The 18,755-nt window shown below is 41.5% G+C and overlaps 1 protein-coding gene across 2 annotated transcripts in view; it reads left to right on the plus strand.

Annotated features, from left to right (window-relative positions):
* fstl5 (follistatin-like 5) overlaps nucleotides 1-18,755 on the plus strand; it is a 211,458-nt gene that overhangs the window by 21,877 nt on the left and 170,826 nt on the right. For both annotated transcript variants that reach the window (XM_020648482.3, XM_029280169.2), the window contains exon 2: nucleotides 10,607-10,748. In XM_020648482.3, the coding sequence (XP_020504138.1) occupies nucleotides 10,607-10,748 (142 nt within the window). The remainder of the gene's footprint in view (nucleotides 1-10,606; nucleotides 10,749-18,755) is intronic.

The following is an 18,755-nucleotide window of genomic DNA, read 5'->3' on the forward strand; positions in this document are numbered from 1 at the left end:
ACATCATAATGCAATGAGAACTCACGCACTGGGACGCCCAAATAACGCCGTTGTGGATGCAACGTTCAAGTACAAAGTGGTAATGCGGGCTGAACTTCATTACAGTGCTGTAGCGGAGTCGCAGTGTGTGGACAGCTTATGAGCTCCTACAGTTTATTTAAACCATAAAGACAACATTGATACTCTAAGGCCCCGTGTCCACCTAGCGTTTTTGGTTGGCTGGCTGTACGCTCGGGCGTGTCTGCATGAAGCGTTTGTGCGCTGAGAAGAAAAGTACTGTACGTCCGTCCTGTCTCTGAGACAACGGCCGCTGTATGACCGACACTGTTACTTTTTACTGCATGTTTTATCTTTGAGATTGTTTTTTTTTTAACCTGATCAGACACGGAGCAAAGAAAAAAACAAACCGCTAGGTGGACACGGGGCCTAACAGTGAAGGTCAGGCAAGGTCATTGCTGCAGACAAAGGTTAAATAGAAAGTGAAAGATGAAGATAGCCCTTCTGATCCTAAAGGGTCAATGCCATGTCCTCCATTCTGAAGCATGCTAATGGTGTTAGCATGTGATGAAGGTCAACGTGATGATCTGATTAACACTGAAGCAGAATCAAACTTTGTGTACTGTAATAACAACAGGAACAAATATTGACTCTTCTGTGTGAAACAGGTTAGAGGAGGTTGATCTGGGAATCAGTCTTCTTGTTTCGGGTATGTGCTCTCCGTTATTAATGATGTATTGGGCAAACAATGGGGTAAACACACCGCAGCGATTGTTCAAATTAACCATAAACAATGTGACATTTATCCCGCCTTGTACCGAATTACAAGCACAGGTTATCAGCGTTGTAATTAACAACAACTAATTTGTGCGGCCTGCGGGGGAATTAAAGAGTTTTTTTGGGGGGATTCATTGTTGCCAGTGAGCTGAGGGATGTTTAAAGCTTTTCATAATGGCTTCATTGTTAAAAAGGAAATAAAAGAAAAATCTGATCCTTTAAAAAACTTTACAGCTAATAAACGGTTCTGGGGTTGATTTATGTTTTATAGCCTGAACACTGTTACCTGCATTTTGAGCCTGTTTGGAAATATGAGATGTGTGCAAACCTCTTTCTTCTCCCCTGTAAGTTAAATATCAGATCATCACCCTTTCACAAATTACAAAGCGAGGACGCTCCGCTCACTTTATTGTGCTGTCGTCTGGCCTGTAGTTTTATAGAGAATGTTTTGTGTGTAGCGCTTTGCTCAGCAGTATTTCGCAAAAGGATAAGATTTCAAACGTCCACTTTCCTTTGAGCTTTTATGAGCTTCATATAATCCTGCAACCTTACATTCAACATCAAACTTCTCTCACCTCTAGGCAAGCGCTGCCCCTCTTTTTTTTTTATGAACCCACTTTGCCGTTTATTAACTGACTCTCTGACTGCAGGTCTTGCAGAAAAGAAATGTGGTGCGGTCTACTCCGCTCCTTCAAAACCCCCACCACAAAACTGTAGTGAAATACTTTCTTTTTTTTCACGCCATGCAAAATATTCTCAGCGTATCCTTTTCAAACCTCAAGAGTTTCATTTTCATGCACATCACAAATGAGAGCACTACTGAGACAGCAGAGACAGCTGACGTTTCATTCATGCAGCAAAAATAATAGCAAAAGGAGTTGTAGGGGGTAGGAACACTTGAAATGGATTCATGCAGACACCACACAGGGAACATAATATGATGAATACAATGATACATAATAGTTAAAGCATGTATGACATTCAAAGTCGTCCCTCTGTTCCTTTTGTCGTGCTTCAATCTGAGAGATTGGCACAGTGTTTTCTGCATTTGTAAGGAAAGAACAAGGACCAAGCGGAAGCACTACCCTGGGGGGGGGAGAGTGTGTCGCCCTGTGGTTTTCGGACGTGCTTTGAACTTGAAGGAGTCCTTTATCAGTGTACAGTGCTGCCGGGGATGTTTGAGTGCGCGAAGTGCCGTGATAACTCTGCCAAAATAAGACATGCTGCAGCAGGGTGCTTGGGCAGCAAACACACAGCAGATGCTTCAGTGTTCTCCAGATATCTCAGAGACAAACCGTAGTACTCCAAACCAAATTGATGTGTACATAGAAATCGCGCTGAGCGTGCTTAAAGAGATCTGCCCACAGGAGGTCAGGGATGTGACAGCTGAAGCATGTGTGAGGGGGACGGGGGGGAGCGGAGCAGTTTATCTGCTGACTCCAAGTTCCCCTTCAGTGACCTCGCTGACCATTTGAATAATTTCAAACAAGCTTCTCCTGGAAATCACTGGTTTACAGAGGAGCACTGTGAGCACCGGTGCATCCTCACTGGTTGGAACACAAACACGGCCACTATCGCAATCCAATTTCTCAGCAGCACAGGAGGGGCTTCATTTTTTTTACTGGATATGGTGAAAATAGTGTTGCTTTCTTTGCAGGGACCAACCGAAGGAGCTTCAAATCATGAATATGTTTACTCATATAGTTGGACATTGAAGTTGTTGGTTAGTCTGCAATGTTCAGAACTGCAGAAATTTAAATGCCATCCTGCATTGAGAGCAAATTCCTCTAAAAAATCAACAATAAAACTGATTTAGTCATTGAGTATGCAAATCAAACTTAGGGCGCACTCACACTATGCCCAGTTGTCCCGTACCAGGCTTTCTCCCACCTCCACATTTCCCCCGCTGGCCTGCACTCACACTGCCTCAAGACTCACTGGGCTTGAGCACGGTTACCTCTTGTACATTACCGGAGCACTCGCACTAGTCAAATGAGCAGGACTTTCAGGGTGAAGCGTGCTCAGGCATATATGTTATATTATATATAATATATATAAAATATAAATTGCATATAATTATATTTTTTTGATCCAGCAGATGTCGCCCTTGAGCACCAGCATGAAACCAAAACAACTCGCGCTGCATTGTTGTGTTAGCATGCTAATGCTAGCGATCTTTATTATGCTGGTATCTTCACACTGCATGTAAATTTACCTGAAATGAGCGTGATCTAGAAACACAGTTAAGCAGTGAGTACAGTATGTTATTCTTCTTTTCTCTAGTCCCTCAATTAAACAACTTTTATACACGAGGGGAGGAGTCAGCCGGCCATCCCGGCGATGTAAACAAAGTGAAGATAGGACTCTGAAAACTCTGAAAACATCACAGACAGTGGGACTCGGGTGTTACACCCATTGTAGACAGTCATGACTCAGAGTTATTTTCAGAGGATATACTTGATTTATATTACATTTAAGTGTGAAAAATCTCCTATAAAGACTTTAATGTCCCCTATTACTGGAAGTCCCCGAATCTTGTGGTAATGACTTTAAATAAGTATAGTGGGCTATGCTTTATTTTTGTTTTTATAAGCTTCAGATTTATTACTTACAGTAAAGTTACTGAAGAAGGAAGTGGACATCTGCCTTATATAGCTACTCATCATTGCTTTCAGTTATAACCAATGTTTAAACAAATAAAAGGGATAAAAACCTTAAATGTTAGGTAAATATCACCTTCTGCTAATGTTGAGCAAGGCACGTCAGCGTTGGTGAACAGCTCAGCTCTCACAGAAATCTGCAACACTCTCTGACTCTGAAGCAGGCTGTTTGTAGAAAACGTGCATGCATGCTCAGCAAAGTGGATAAATAACAGTGAGGAGGGGGAAAAAAATGTGTTTATTTTTCTGGACACTTTTCATTTCATACCTTTGAAACAAATTGGATACACCTGCCAAAATGCTGAAAAGTTGCTGCCACAGGAAGCGGATAAATGATGCTTCAAATAAACATTTGAAAAAGTTGACAGTTTTCAGACACTGTTTGCAAAAGAATTGGCTTTAAAGACCGTTTGTTAGGAAATGGTCTATCTTGCACGACATGCTCTGATTGAAATTCTCTGAAAGAAAAGCACTTAGCATGATTAGCTATAGCTTCTGTCTATTATCACGAGAAGAGAAAATCTCCATGTTGAACGTGATAAAGACAAAAGTATAGGACTTGAATAACTATATGGGGAGGCGAGATTGTTGTCGACGTATGTATCAAAGGTCATGAACGAAAAGCTACTGAACAAGTTTGCTTTTACTAACTCGTTAACACGTTTTTATATATTTCAGTTGCTTCGCTATGTTTTGATTTCATATTGAAAGGATGTCTGAGTCTTAGTGTGATGTCTCTGTAACAGCACGTTGACCTTGTAGAGGTCACCTTCAGATTCCTTTAGTGGTTGTATTGGCCTTTGTCGGGGGACTGAGCTTGCATGTTTCTCTCAGCACTGCCCTGTTTGTCATTCATAGCTGTTTACCCCTTCACTCACCCTTGGGAGCTGTGCAGTACCGATGCAGCACTCTGGTGTTTATGAACAACTCATTGGGAACTTAAAGGAGTTGAAAGGTGTAGAACATGGCAGCTTTGAATGCTTTTTAGACTTTGAATAGCAGAATACAAATAGGAGTATAGGAAGACCTCTAACTTCTTTGATGGCTGCTTTCTCAGGATTCTTTGAGTAGCTACATCTTCGGAGGCAGGAGAGGAAAATGGTTCTCAACGTTCTCAAGGCTCGAACACCTCTACAGAAAAATCTAAGGGTTGGAGAGGATGAGGAACAAAGGAGGAGGAGAAAAGAAAATTGATATTTCTGCAACACAAACTTGTTTTTGTATTTTATGTTGATGACAAACTTGTCTTCTTTTGTTTGCTTAAATATACTAAACTAAAACCAGAAGAAGAATTCAACTGATTTTGATAAAACAAACAGATGTGCTTTGGTCTTTAACCTTTAGTTATACTCAAGATCTTGCATGAAACTCTGTAAAGTTATGGGGTATTTACGAATAGTAGGCGGTTGTTAACAGCACCATGTAAGCCTGCACAACAGGGATCGACTGATAATTGGCCTGACCAAATATCGGAGCCAGATATTCATTCATGTGGCCGATTATCTGTATTAATGTTTTATTTTACCGATTGCAGATAAAATGGATTTATTGAAAGTCTGCTACTTTGGCTCTGCTGCGTCTACTGTCTCGCCTAATGTCCCGCCCACAACACTATCTGATTGGCTAAATGTCACTCAAGTAATAGCCAATGATCACTGAAGCCTGGATGCCACCGATGTGCAAATGTCTTTGAGTTTTTATATTAAAAATTCTAAATGTTGACAGAAAGATTTTAAATTTGACTGTAAATGCACATTTATTGTGTCGACTCTCGGTTTGTTATTGAAGCATCAGTTGTCCAAATATGTCTTGATAACTTCATCACATAAAAAGCAAAACATCCTTGGGTTGGTAAGTAATGATACGTCAAATTGAATGGTTAATTTTGATGTTTTTTTGACCTCATATGTCTGGATTGTCTGGATAATAGTAATGTTTTGTTCCAGTGCATCTAAATAGACATTGACATTTCCATGCTGGCTTGAGAGTTTACCCTGCACCTTTCTCTGAAACCTACAGAGTTGGTCTTTCAGACTTTCAGGTTATTATGATTATGGTAATTAAACCTCAGTCTCAGACCATCTTTTCTTTTTTTAAATTTTTAGTTGTTGTAGCAAACTTATGTTGTATAAATGTGAGCTTGCACAGCAAAACAGATGCTAAAGGGAAGCGTCGGCTGTGGTTGTTGTTGCTGAAATATTTTCACACTCCAGTAGAGGTTACATCGCCCTTTGCTTTAAGACTAACAGATCTCATCTTATGCACTATGTTGTTTGGATTATTGAAAGTGTACGTTTTCAGTCTTGTTTAGAAAATGAGCTCACACTGTACTGACCACTGGAGAAACGACTCAGTGTTCCCAATAGCCCATCAGCCATATTCAGAATTCCTGATTTCTCTAGGGCTCAGTTTAATTACATTTGAGACTGGCGGGCTGTAATTAGAAAACTGTAAATTGAAGACTTATCAGCTTTAAGTCAGAATTTGTCTTAGCTGGTTAATAGTCAGGAGGCCTTTTGGGGCGTAAAATCATGCATGATGTCAGGGAAATGTATGGCATGTTTAATAATGTATTCCTATTTTCCAGACTTGTGACTTGCCAAACATGCATGACAGCCGATATTAAATTACAGCGTGTGCTATGCAGACAAACCCAGAACATGCCCAGAATGTTGCAGTCAGGTGGTGCATGCACATATATCTGTACAGAGGCTGTATGGACATTTCTATTGTTATGCCAACCCTGTGCACTGAATGGCAAAAAATCTGCTGAATGAGACGGATGGGGAGGGTCGGAGGAGCGCGGCTGTGAGCTTGTCAAGACATGATGCATTGTGTACATAGTGGGAAATGGGTAGTCTTCATTTGAAAGTCAATGCCAAAGCTTAGACGTGCTCGGGGGAATTAAAAAAAAAAACCTCAAGCCAAAGTTATGATGGCAGTCCCGGAGGGGGTCCAGGGAAAACTTCCAGGCTGTTTCTGTCTCTTGTGCTTTTAAGGCAAATAAATCAGACTTTGGAGTATTTGCTCAACTACACACATTCCACCTCTCACAGACAGCGACTTGTAAACACAGTTATATATAACATGCTCACTACAGTGGTTATGTCAGTAAGAGCACCATGTAATCTAAACGCTGTCATAACAAGTTGTCATGGCAGTCCCTGTAACAAATTATTTATTTTTCAATGTAAATCCTTACTCTGCTGTATTTACACCATAGGCTGTGTAAAACTTGGATGTAGACTTACCCCCAATTACCACATACAAAGCATACAGCGCTACTACACGCTGCAGGCACGCGTCAAGCTGGACAGAATTTAACAACCCAGACAGGAAGTCGGACGAGGAAATGCACAGAACATCAATTTTGAAATAAAACACAATATACGGTCTCTCAACTTTTTCTTTTTGTTTTTTTTTATCACTTTATCAAAATTCCATTAAAACATTCACCGAACGAACTACAAACCATCCTCAGAAAGACAAAGCAACATGTTGTTTGCATGTTTTTTTTCTCTTTATTCCCGCGTGATCTTGTAGTTCTCCTGTGATTTGTGTACAAGCTGATCATGGCTGCGCTCGTGTTCCAGGAACAGATCCAGTGGGGCAGGTCGTGCACCGTCTGACGGAGCAAAACCTTGGGTGTTACTTTGATGTTTCCATGGCATCGATAAACATGTCGTGTCTGTCATGGTGGCTGTGTCATGGCGTCTGTCGCGACAAGATGATTAAGGATTTCTCCGGCTTTGATAACTGTTGGAAATATTTGAGGCGATGAAAGTACTCAACAAAGAAAATATATTTTACATCCTAATAAAAGTCTACATATTGTACGTTTTAGGTTATCGGCTATGATTCTTATACGTGGCTTGGTGATGAATTATAAGGTTTATGATCTTGTGTTATAGTGTTGTTTTTAAATAATTATGGTCATTTCTAATTTCTAATTATTCAATGAATAATTGAATTGTACTGTTATATTTACAGGTGTTTGTAATATTCAGTGGACCCTCATTGATATGAATTGAAAGCACAAAATACAAGACGCTCTTCTCAATAGTGTAATACAATTCAACAGTACTGCCGACTCAGTGGCTGTGGTTAATATTTATATTTACACTAGAAGTTTATCTTTAATCCAATGTCTGCCTTCAGTTTCTCTCTCTCCTCATTGCTATGTGAAGTTTGTCTCTGTGCCAAAGCTCTGTTCACAGTTCTGGTGCACAAAATGAAAATGGAAAATAGACTCAATGACGGAGAAATAACTCACCACTGGCCACAAATGTTCGATCTGTAGTCTTGAGAGGAGTAAAGGCTTTTTCAATAGTATACAGAACAGCAGAAAAGATTCAAAGCTCGTAAGATTATTGATGATTGAATAAAAAATGAAATCGAACATTATTTGTATGTTTTGCACCTGTGACTGATCCTAATGAGTTAGATATGTGAGCGACTTTGCTGCATGACACAGTTAAACTTCTAAAAAACTGTGCATATGTCTCCGTCTCTGACACAGCATCCTGAAAAAGTTAGTCCATTAATAACCCATTTAACACCAGGACGCTGCAGTGAAGTTGATTGATTGTGCTAGCGGTTATGCTAATCCACCTCGTGTGGCTGAAAGACTGTGTTAGAAGTGGAGCAGCAGCAGCTGCAGGCAGGGGTCCTACCTGGATCTGGAGACTTTGAAAAATGCATAAAGAATGAATGTGATCACATTACAGAAGCAATAAGTAAGATTTTTTAGTGCCCCGTAGCCTCAAATGAGCATAATGTGCTGCAGGGGGGCGGGTAAGGCTGTTGATCATTACCAGCACTTTAACAATTACTTTGCCATGTTCAGAAATCTTTTGAATTTCTAGACTCGTACTTTGGAATTAAAGCGCTCTGCCCCCTGGATGATTAAGGCACTTTGAATGCCCCCTCCCTGCTACACTGACATTGAAGAGTGAGGGACTGAGCTTTGTTCCAAAGGAAAAAAGGCTAAAAACCAAAAGTCAGAGCTGCTGCATTATGCCAACGTGTTCCATTTAACGTGTACATTGAAGTCTTTTCTTTTGAATACCTGCTGTAATTAGCCCGCCTGTTTGTCTCGGGGAGGGGGGGGGAACTTGACATTAATGTTTCTGTCATTTCAACAAGAGAACCTGGATGGTTGCTAGGTTATCTGGTTGTTGATGTGATTTGCATGGGAGGAGAGTATACAGAAGTTGCCTCACAGTTTGAAAAAAAAAAAAAAAACGTACATTTTTTAATTCAAAGGTCGGACAAGAAGTCTGGAAATGTGCTTTTTGAATTTTTCAATATATGCAAACCCAAGCTGTTGATATAGCTTAGTCTGCAGGGACTTGGGTTGGGAGCCACAGGGGCCCCGGGGGCAAAATCTGGAAATGCCAGTTCTCTTCTTGAGCTCTGCTGAGATGCCCTTGAGCAAATCACCCCCCACCCCACCCCCAGCAGCTCAGGAGCGCTTGCTGTGGGCAGTCCCGTCACTCTGACATCTCTCCATCAGTGCATGTCCATATGATCCTGTTTGTGCATGTGTGTGGAGCATGTCTCAATAACAGTGTAAAATCTGAATTTTCCCTCGTGGGATTAATAAAGTAAATCTTCTTCATCTTCTTCTAAAAGTTATCCATAAGCATTATTCACATACTGTACAAAAACAAGTTTTACACTCTTTCATGCCAAGTCAGCACCACCCCAAAAATCAAACTCCCCGAGCCCTGTCAGAGTCTTTTCTACACAAATGATCCTCCAATGTGAAGGTCCTGTGATTTTTGAAAAACATCTGTCATATCTGCCCACCAACCCAAACAACCAGCTCTGTGTGATGTAGGAAATTTAGTCCCTGATGGGTTTGCATTGGAGTTATTTGAAAGCCAGGTGTGTCTCAGGCCAGCACTGAAGGGTATTGTGCTTCAGAGTGGGACACTGAGAGGCATGGCCACATTTTGGGAGCGAGAATGATGCGTCATCTCTGTTCAAGAAGAGAAAAAAGAAGATTTCATAGCAGAAAATGTCCAGGAAATCTTCAGATGTCAGGAAGCTCAGGGAGACATCAAAAGTCACAGAAAATAAACTTTAATGCTTCGCCACATCAAAGTGACATCCCCGCTCTGCCGGGCAAGACCTCCCCGACCTCCAGTGGAAAAGCACGTTGCCCCACAAGAGGTTCCACTGCAGCGCCACTGTTGTCTGACTCGGTGTCACTCGAAAAAAAGGATCAGGAAGCAGGGTCACCATCCTGCTGTCAGTCATCTCTCTGCGCTGAAGGATGATGAGCAGACACTGGTGGCTTCAGATGTCTTGTAGAAAGAACAGCTCAGTGTTTTCCTGTGAAAAATCAACAAGTGAAGCTGCGTATAAAAAAACGCTGCGGTTCTAACAAAGGGGACTTTGTTATGAGCCGCACAAAGAACCAAGGGCATAAATGCAGATAAAGACGAGGGATAAAAATAAGCAGGAAGCAACGCATTGCAGATTCGAACATAAAGACTGTGTGTTTGTGTATTTGTGTGTGTTAATCCTTGTGAAAACCGGCTACCACAGATTCTCTTCTCTGTGTATTTCCTGCCTTTTTTACTTCCTAGATTTGCTGTTTTTTCCGAGAAACAAACATTTACTCAGAGCATGTTTTTTTTTTTTTTGTTTAATTCCCGTCATCCAGAGGTCAAACTCGTTTTCATGCAGTGCGATGAATTATTGAAAAATGCAGTTACATTTAGGGCTGAAAAGCGAACATCCCCCGCTACTGTTGGATAAATATATTTGGTCTGCATCTCTGGTGAGGCTGTGTGAGAGGAAACTGTTAAAAGATGTAATCTCGCCCCTCCATCACAGTTGCTCGACTCGGGCACTAATTAATCCAGAGCGCCTCACTTTAATTGCCTTAATATATCGTCACTCTCTCGCCTTTATCTTGATTTTTCTCATGACGTCTATTTCCCCCCTAATTGATTCTAAAGGCGATCTAATCTCCCATCTGAGTGTGGGGTACGTATCGATAGCTTTACTTTAATCCAGCGACAGTTTTGCGGATCTCATTGTTTGCACTAATTACGCTGGACTTGATGTATTGTCTTGGCCCTGGCCTGGTATTGAACCTCCGGTGTGTTTGGAGAGTAGAGAACTCACCATTCTTTGTTTTGGTGTTTTTGTTTTGACAGGAGAAGACCAATGAAGACAGCCAGATGGTGGTCGGCGGCAACTTTACTCCTGGGGCTCGCTGTGCTCGGCACCGACGCGACGCCCAACAAGGAGGGATTCAGGTCGCCGCTCTATCGACCGGTCGTGAGATTTCGACACAAGGTATTGATCCCCCTGTCTTTTTTCATTTGCCAAACCCGTAACAAGAAAGCCTTATGTGCTTTTTGCCAAGTATGAAACTAATTACAGCGGCTCTTTCTATCCTGCTTCAGATGACTCTCCTGTTGTTGTTGTTTTTGTTTTTCTGCCCACTGAAAAAAACCTTCAATGAATCATTATCCCTCCCTCTGTGCCAGGGGACTGTCGTTTGAAAAGACAACATCAGAATAGAGCATCCACATCTGAGCAAAGATGAAGACGAGCTTTGAATGAATTTAAGATGATTGCATGCCGTATTAGCCGATCGTTTAAAAATAAAGATGTCATTTAATGCGTGTTGACCCAGCAATGTAGAGAAAGCTCCATAAGCAAAATCTGCCTTTTTTTTTTTTCAATCTCTGTCGCTGCATTTCCAGGAATGCGATACTTTTTCCCCCCCTCCTCTTAACGAGTAGCAAACTATGATTTGTTTCCAAAAACACCAGCAGCAGCAGAGATGGATCAATTAGAGCCAGACTGGGAAAGAAATGGACTGTTTTTGGCAGACGGGAGACTTGAGAAAAGCAAAAGTGTTTTGTCAAGAGGCATTAGTCAAAATGTGGTCCTTCAGAACACATTTCCCACAAGCCCTTTTTTTTCTCCCCCAAATTCTGTTTGCTGGTAAACACTTCTTTCCAATCCAAGATAAAAATTAGCAGTGACTACTGAGCTCAGTAAAAACAGTTGCACTCAAGAGGAAATCTTTCATCTTCACGCTGAATATTGCCTTTTAAAATGTGTTTCAATCACCTTCAGGAAGACAAAAGGCAAACACCAACCGGTACTAAAGGGTTGCTGTGTGAAGGTAGTTAGAAAGAGAAAGAGATAAAAAACAGAGGGAGCAGATGGTGGGGAATGTCATTGGACTGTATCGGAGTTTAGAGTGGAGCCAGGGGGCGATGCAAAGCTGTTGAAAGGACAGAAGTGGTCAAACACATTTTGACCTTTGGAACAAGATTTTAATCACAGAGATGCTTTCTAAATGCACACTCTGCAGGTATCAGCCAAACAAGCCTCTTTCTAGTCACAGCTACCTTAGAAATTGTGTGTTTGTGTGTGTGTGTGTGTGTGTGTGTGTGTGTGTGTGTGCGCGCGCTAAGGAAGTTAAGAGATTTAAAGTTCAATATCCAAAAATCCTGTAATTTGATCTGAGTGAACTGCAGAGATAGCACTTCTGCCAGGCTGGGATGCTTTATATCGAGGGGAAGAGAGAGGCAAACGATTGAGCTCCCTCCCCCTGTCTGGATGTGTTAAATTCCAGTCTTAAAGGAACAGATGCCTTTTTTGTTATTAACCTTATCTCTATGTGCAGTGTGGCATTGCACCATTGTTTTGTCAATACTTTTACAGCCGAGCTCCAGATCCTCCGTAACCTGCAGCTAAGCTGAAGCAAGTGGAAATAAAGTATCACAGCGTCTCAGGAAAGCAGATGCTCTGAAGTCTGAAGGATATGGTGTATCTTACCTAAGCTTGTGTTCACACCTTTACAGTGTCAGATTCTGAGGAAAGATTAAAGTGCTTCTGTTTCAACAAGTCCAACAGATACAGGAGAGTGTTGGAAGAAAAAGTGTCAGAAGGTATGTGTCAGATCTAAGGGAACCTACGGTGGGATATGATGGGGGAATTTTGACTGTAGGGCTGGGATGCTTTTTGAACAATAAGTAATTGAAACGATAAAAGGTAAACTAGTCGTGTTTCAAGTAATTTAAAAGTCCCGAAACAAACAAATATGAATATCAATATCTTAAATTTTGGTCTTTGGATGACCCAGGGTTATGACGATAAAGGAAGAATGTGCAACATCTCACACATAAAAAGAGCAGAAATCACAATGAGTGAGAAGCTCGAGTCCTGCTGGCTGTGTTGTTGTCAGAGCCGTGTTTACATGGACGGGACGGCCGGCTCCTCCCCTTGTGTATAAAAGCTGTTTTAGTCAAGAACTAGAGAGAAGAAGAAGAACATACTCACTGATTATTTGGATGTTAGTAAGAGTTTTTAGATCACGCTCATTCTGTTTTTAATTTACATGCAATATGAAGCTATGAGCCAATCAAATTGTGCTAACATTAGCATGCTAACACAACATTGCAGGACACAGGCAATTGCAGCTCGAGCAAAGGACAGTTTTGTCCGCTGCTTGCGCTTAATGGTGCTTAATTATGGTGCGATCTAATTCATAACATAAAAAAGTGGAGAAGTTTGTTTTCGATCTGCAGAGTCCCTCTGCACCTTTAAGAAAAAAGCTAAAGACCCAGCTCTGTCATGAACACCTACTGTATGGACAGTAATGATATTTGGATTTTAGGATGGTTAGAACAGCTGTTGATGTTGTGCTTTGCCTCTGGTCACTTCCTGTCAGCACCTCTGGTCACTTCCTGTCAGCACCTCTGGTCACTTCCTGTCAGCACCTGTGTGTCCGATCAGACTTAAACCTGTTCGTTTGCTCTTACTGACATTGTTTCCTCCTCTCTTCATCCTTGCTTGTGTTGTTCTTACTCTCTGATGAACGTCCCTTTGGGATGAAAGCGTCTGCTAAGTGAATTGTAGAATTGTAGCACTGAGAGTAAAATATGTTCCTTTCTATTGTAAATGTCGTTGGACTCAGGCAGTCACACTTTCTGACACTTTTTCCTGTTACACACCTTCTGAAGGTTGTATAAATTGCCTCTTTTGTAACAAACTGGATATTTTATCTCTTGTTGAAACCAAATACTTTTTGACTTTCTCTCTTTTTATTACCCCGTTCTGGAAGCAGAATGACTTTAATAATTAAAGTAATGTATGTCCACATGCAGCGGGAACCTGACAGGGAGCTACAAAAAATGATGTATGTGCTTTTCCACTTCAATGAAATTCATGTGCCAGGAGCTGTGATTACATTGCGGAGGAATGTCATTACAGCATCTGCATACCATTACAATCCATCCTGTGAGAGGACAGAGGTAAACTCTGCTCATCTATCCGCCTGTCAAAAAAGGCTCTTGAATTTACAGCCCTTTGGTGAAAAACTGCCACATCACAGGCTCTTTTTCCACAACGTGTCAATGGCCTTTGTTGCTTTGAGAATTTTCTCTGCCCTCGGCTAGATAGCAGAGAGGCTCGGGTCATCCACTTGTCAATACAGCTGACTGAGCAGCGTTAAAGAACAGTTGTTTCAAAATGAGATATCCAGAGATTGTAGAAAAAGACATACCAAGTTGCAGGAAAGGTGACAGCTCTCTCTTTTACTTACTTTTTAAAGGACAGAAGGGAGCTGAAGTCACTTGTTACAGCAAATTTGGGCAAAAAGTTGCATCACATTTTGAATAAAAAGTCCTCTCATATTCATCATTCAGTGAAGTAACTGTTTCTTGTAGCAGAGGACATTAAAGTGGGAAGGTACTGCTGCAACCAGTGTTGCCAACTTGGGGACTTTCTCTATATCTTGCAACTTTCCAAATCCTCTTTTTTTGTCAATCGACTTTTTTTGTCAAAAGCTACTAGCGACAAATCTTTTTCTGGTGTTATTGGAGACTCTGACGGGAAAGCATGTCTCACTCTGCAGTTTCTGTCTTCAACCAGTGGCGGGTGATGCCGTGAGCCCCTCCCCCGTCCCAAAGCACTCCTAGGCGGTCAGTCTCATTGAGTCCTAAACATATATAGGGTGTTTTTTACTCACTTTTTGACTCTCCCACAAAGTTATTTTTCTCTCCTACAGGGTCCATTACAATTACATGCAACCTGCCAATTATGCAAATTAAGTGATGACATCATTTAGCGAGTTTTAGGACAGCTTTCCTCACTGAGGAGTTGGAAACACTGGCTTCAACCCACACCTCACCTACAGAAGGGACAGCTGACTACCTCACAGTGCAATAACAATGCGCTATATTAACCTGTGTGCATTTATCTCAGATGCAATAATAGATCTACAGGATCTGCAGGATAAGATATGATTTTTATATTTCATTGTGCAGTGTCTTCTTCTGGGATTATATAACTCTGGGAGAAATGTACAGAAAATCAAATATACCTGTACTGTCCTGTATCCGTGCAAAAGGCAATAAACATCCAATCTAATCTAATCTAATATTGGCCTCTGATATTTCTTACTGTGCAGTATAGGGTGTCAGAGAGGATGTGGGCCAAATGACCAATCCAATACTTTAATGTATTAGCTCCTCCAATAATCAGCAGGTTACAGGTGAATACTATTTTGACAATAATATGAGTGTATAATAATGAGACATTCATCGTCATGCCTGCGAGTGTTGCAACAACCATCACCTACTGCAAACAACACATGGCTTAAAATGTGCCACCATTTGCTGTGTAATGCAAGCGGCCACTTAGGCGTGCTGGGATATCTTTGTACGCTGGTGGCGGCATCTTTTTAACATGTTTTCTCACACATTAAGTTGTAATCCTGAATTTAAAGAAAACAGGGGTACTCACTGTGAGGTCAATTGATCTTGTGGTGTGCTGTTTTGATTCACAAATATCGATGTTACCTTTGGCTCAGAGCTCAACTTCCTTCCTGGCAGGACTGAAAAATCGACATGTTGAAAAACAAATTGTCCTGTTGTGTAACAGTTAAACAGCTGAAAACTAAACTACAAGTTGTAGAATTTGTTGGAAAAATCGTCAAACAGGAAGACAGTTTAAACTTTGCCTTGTAAACCTGTGCAACTTGTATTCCAGATCTTACGGTAACTACATCAGAGCAGTTATAGAGGAGACTATGGAGTTCTTGAAAGCTTAAAAAATATCAGCCCTCAGTGATTTTTCCATTGGTTCTTCTTGACGTGAGCTGAGCAAAAACCGGTATCAACAAATACTCAGAAAACTGTAAGTTTCAGAATTATTATCAGGAAGGAAAACATGGCACCTGCACTGTTTTAATTAATAGATTGTGACAGTAAATACTTACATATATTTAACAGTGAACATGCATTCATTTATTTACTCCATGCATTGAGTTTAATATACAAAAAAAAACCTGACAACACCTCCATATGCTTCAAGACCCCCGGTGGCCGTGTAAAAGCTGTCTCTTTTTCCTTTTACTTTGAAGGACAGTGTTTGACAAGGGTAACAAGATCGCATATGACCTCATAAGCTTTCCTCACAAAGACTTCAATCATCATGAGCCACCCTGCAATAAACAGCTGGTCACATGCTCTACCCGTAATTCCCATGGTATTGTTCCAGACATTCACGGTGAAATCCTCCACATGGGGTCAGGAATAGGACACAGATCCGGTCCACCAGAATCCAGGCCTTTATCATTTGTTACATTTGGGACTCACTCTCAGAGAAAGAGTTACTGTTCCCAGGTTTTAAATTACATGGGGGCTTTTTATTTTATACAGTGTCGTATCCCTCAAGCTTTTAACCGTTAAAATGATGGAGGGAGACTCGATGTGTAATTTGTGAAATTTGTAGACTCTTGGCCGGGCTCGCTCGACACGAGGGGGACGAAAAGCAATTGCTGAGAGTTTGTCTCTCTGACATCAAGCTGTTATGTCAGGACAAACAAAATGGAGGCTGGGACGACTGTGTGCAAAGCCCCATCCATCCCCGCACTGGCTCAGCCACATGGCAAATCTAGATTAACAGGGGATAAGCAGAGAGAAAGACTGGGGGGGGGGGGGGGGGGTGGGGGGGCAAATGAGATTGAGATACAGAGACAGGGAATGGGAGAAATGAATGTTAAAAGTCCTCAGAAACAACATGTTAAACAGAAACAGTTAAAGCTACATGGTTTGGCTTCTATGTTATTTCCTGCCGCTATTATTTCCAGCCTCTTCCCCGGCTGGTCAGTCTAAGCCCCAACCCTTGTCACTCATATTGATGAGCTGTCTACTTTCAAATGGCAGGCAGCCCGAGGCCGAGGTAACCAGCTTGTGTACAATCTCCACAGGGGCCTAAGAGGCAGACGCAGTATGGAGCCAATCTGCTAAAACAATAACAAGACGTCAATGTCTGCGCTAATGGCTATACCCGTGTTTTGCAAAGACTTTTCTGCTGCATGCATATCTCTGTTGTACTTTTTTTTAACACCAGTAACCAGCGCTTGTGTCGGTGTGGAGTGTCCCAACATGTCAACAAGCACAGATTGGTGCAGGACAAAAATATATGGAGATGTCTACACATTTTCTGCAGGCTCTTAAAAGTCTTGATGCAGTGTTTCGACCTACAAGCTCTGTTTGATGATGACCAATCAGAGGCCCCAATACTGCTGAGAAGCTTGTAAAAAATTACCTCAGGGGCAAGTCAGTTTGCAACTGTTGAGTCATGTTGCTTGACATTGCTTGCTTTTTGTCCACTCTGAATCTGTAACATTTGCCTTTAAAAAAAACAAAACTACAAAACTGGAGACATGCACTCAAGAAAAAAAGTAGAGTTTTCTATCCTATGTTCTTTTATATTGTAATATTTAGATGTTTTGTTACTGAAAATCTTTGACATCGCAGCCAACAGAGTTCGTAATTAACAATCTGGCAGGAAACTCACTCTTAGCAGAAAACTATGAGCCCTCCTGTGAGCTCCCCTCCAGCCAGCTGCCACTGTGTTTGGTACGCTCACTCGTCATTTCAAATTATAAAACCAGAGCTTTTAAGAAGAGGAATAAGGAATCCAACAAAAGTTCAGCACTGCTTTGCACAAAGGCAGAAAACTCCAATAGAAAAGCAGTACAACCAAAGTCATTCTGCTGCTGCCCCTTCCTAGTGTCAGTCTGCACAGAGTGAATTCTATAGGGAACGTCCACGGGGTTGGTAAGAAATAGTAATGATTGTGAGTTCGCTAGTGCCGTATTGACATTATGAAGAAATCAACCAGGCATGTGTATTTTCCTGTTATTGGTTTTCCTCTGCTGCTTGTGACTGGATCAGTTGGATTTGGCTATGGCAAATTACCGTCATGATTACCACTTCAAAGTTACAATCTAATTAATCATTGTTCAATGATTTATGTAATTGTCTTTTCCTCCTTACAACCCCCCCCCCCCCCCCCCCCCCCCCCCCCCCCCCCCCCACACACACACACACACACACACACACCCACACACCCACACTCTTAACAATCCTCTCACTCCTCACCCGATCAACATGAGATGAATCCCTGCCTGTAACATAAGACAATGCACACAATAAGATACCACTCATACTGTACCCTACTTAATTTAGATAAGGTCATATTTTATTGATCCCTAGTGGGGGAATTCAGCATTGCAGCAACACAAGACAAGTAGTAGTTTTAGTACAAAAAAATGTGAACAGAATATAGAGTTTCCTCCAGAGGGGGGCGGGGCTCAGCCTTAGAGATAAGGTGAGGAGCTCAGACATTCAGGGGTAGACCCGCTTCTCCTTTGTACTCAAAAGGAGCCAGTTGAGATGGTTTGGGGGCATCTGGTTTTCCGGGTACGCCCAACTGGGAGGAGACCCCGTGGTAGACCATGAGTTTGCAGGAGGGATTATAAATCCTGTATGGTCTGGGAACGTCTCAGAATCACCCAGGAGGAACTGGAAAACGATGCTAGGAGAGGGACGTCTGGGTTGACTTACTGCGCTTGCTGCCACCACGACCCCGAATTCTGATATGCGGAAGAAAATGATGGATGGACGTAACAGAATAGATAAGATAAATACAATAAAAAGAGGAGGGGTGTATACAACTGGAATTTAAAGGAGTGTATTGACAATTAAGGACAATTGAGTGATTACATTTTGTCTCTTCTATTTTTTCTAAATTTTTCCAAACAAAGTTATATCTCTTCTTCATAACTTGTCTTACATCATCCCTATGTAACTGTAACTGTCTCTGCCTTGTCTCACTTCCTATTGGCTGCCTGTTATATCATCATATTGTGTCACTTTATCTTAAAACAGAAAAAGAAGTAAAAAAATTTGGCTGCAGTAAAAGTTGAGCCAGGTTCAGCATTTTTCCCAGGATCCCTGTTGTTGTTGTTTTTTCAAAGCAGCCTTCACT

Source organism: Labrus bergylta, chromosome 9, assembly GCF_963930695.1.
Source record: "Labrus bergylta chromosome 9, fLabBer1.1, whole genome shotgun sequence".
NCBI lineage: Eukaryota > Metazoa > Chordata > Actinopteri > Labriformes > Labridae > Labrus > Labrus bergylta.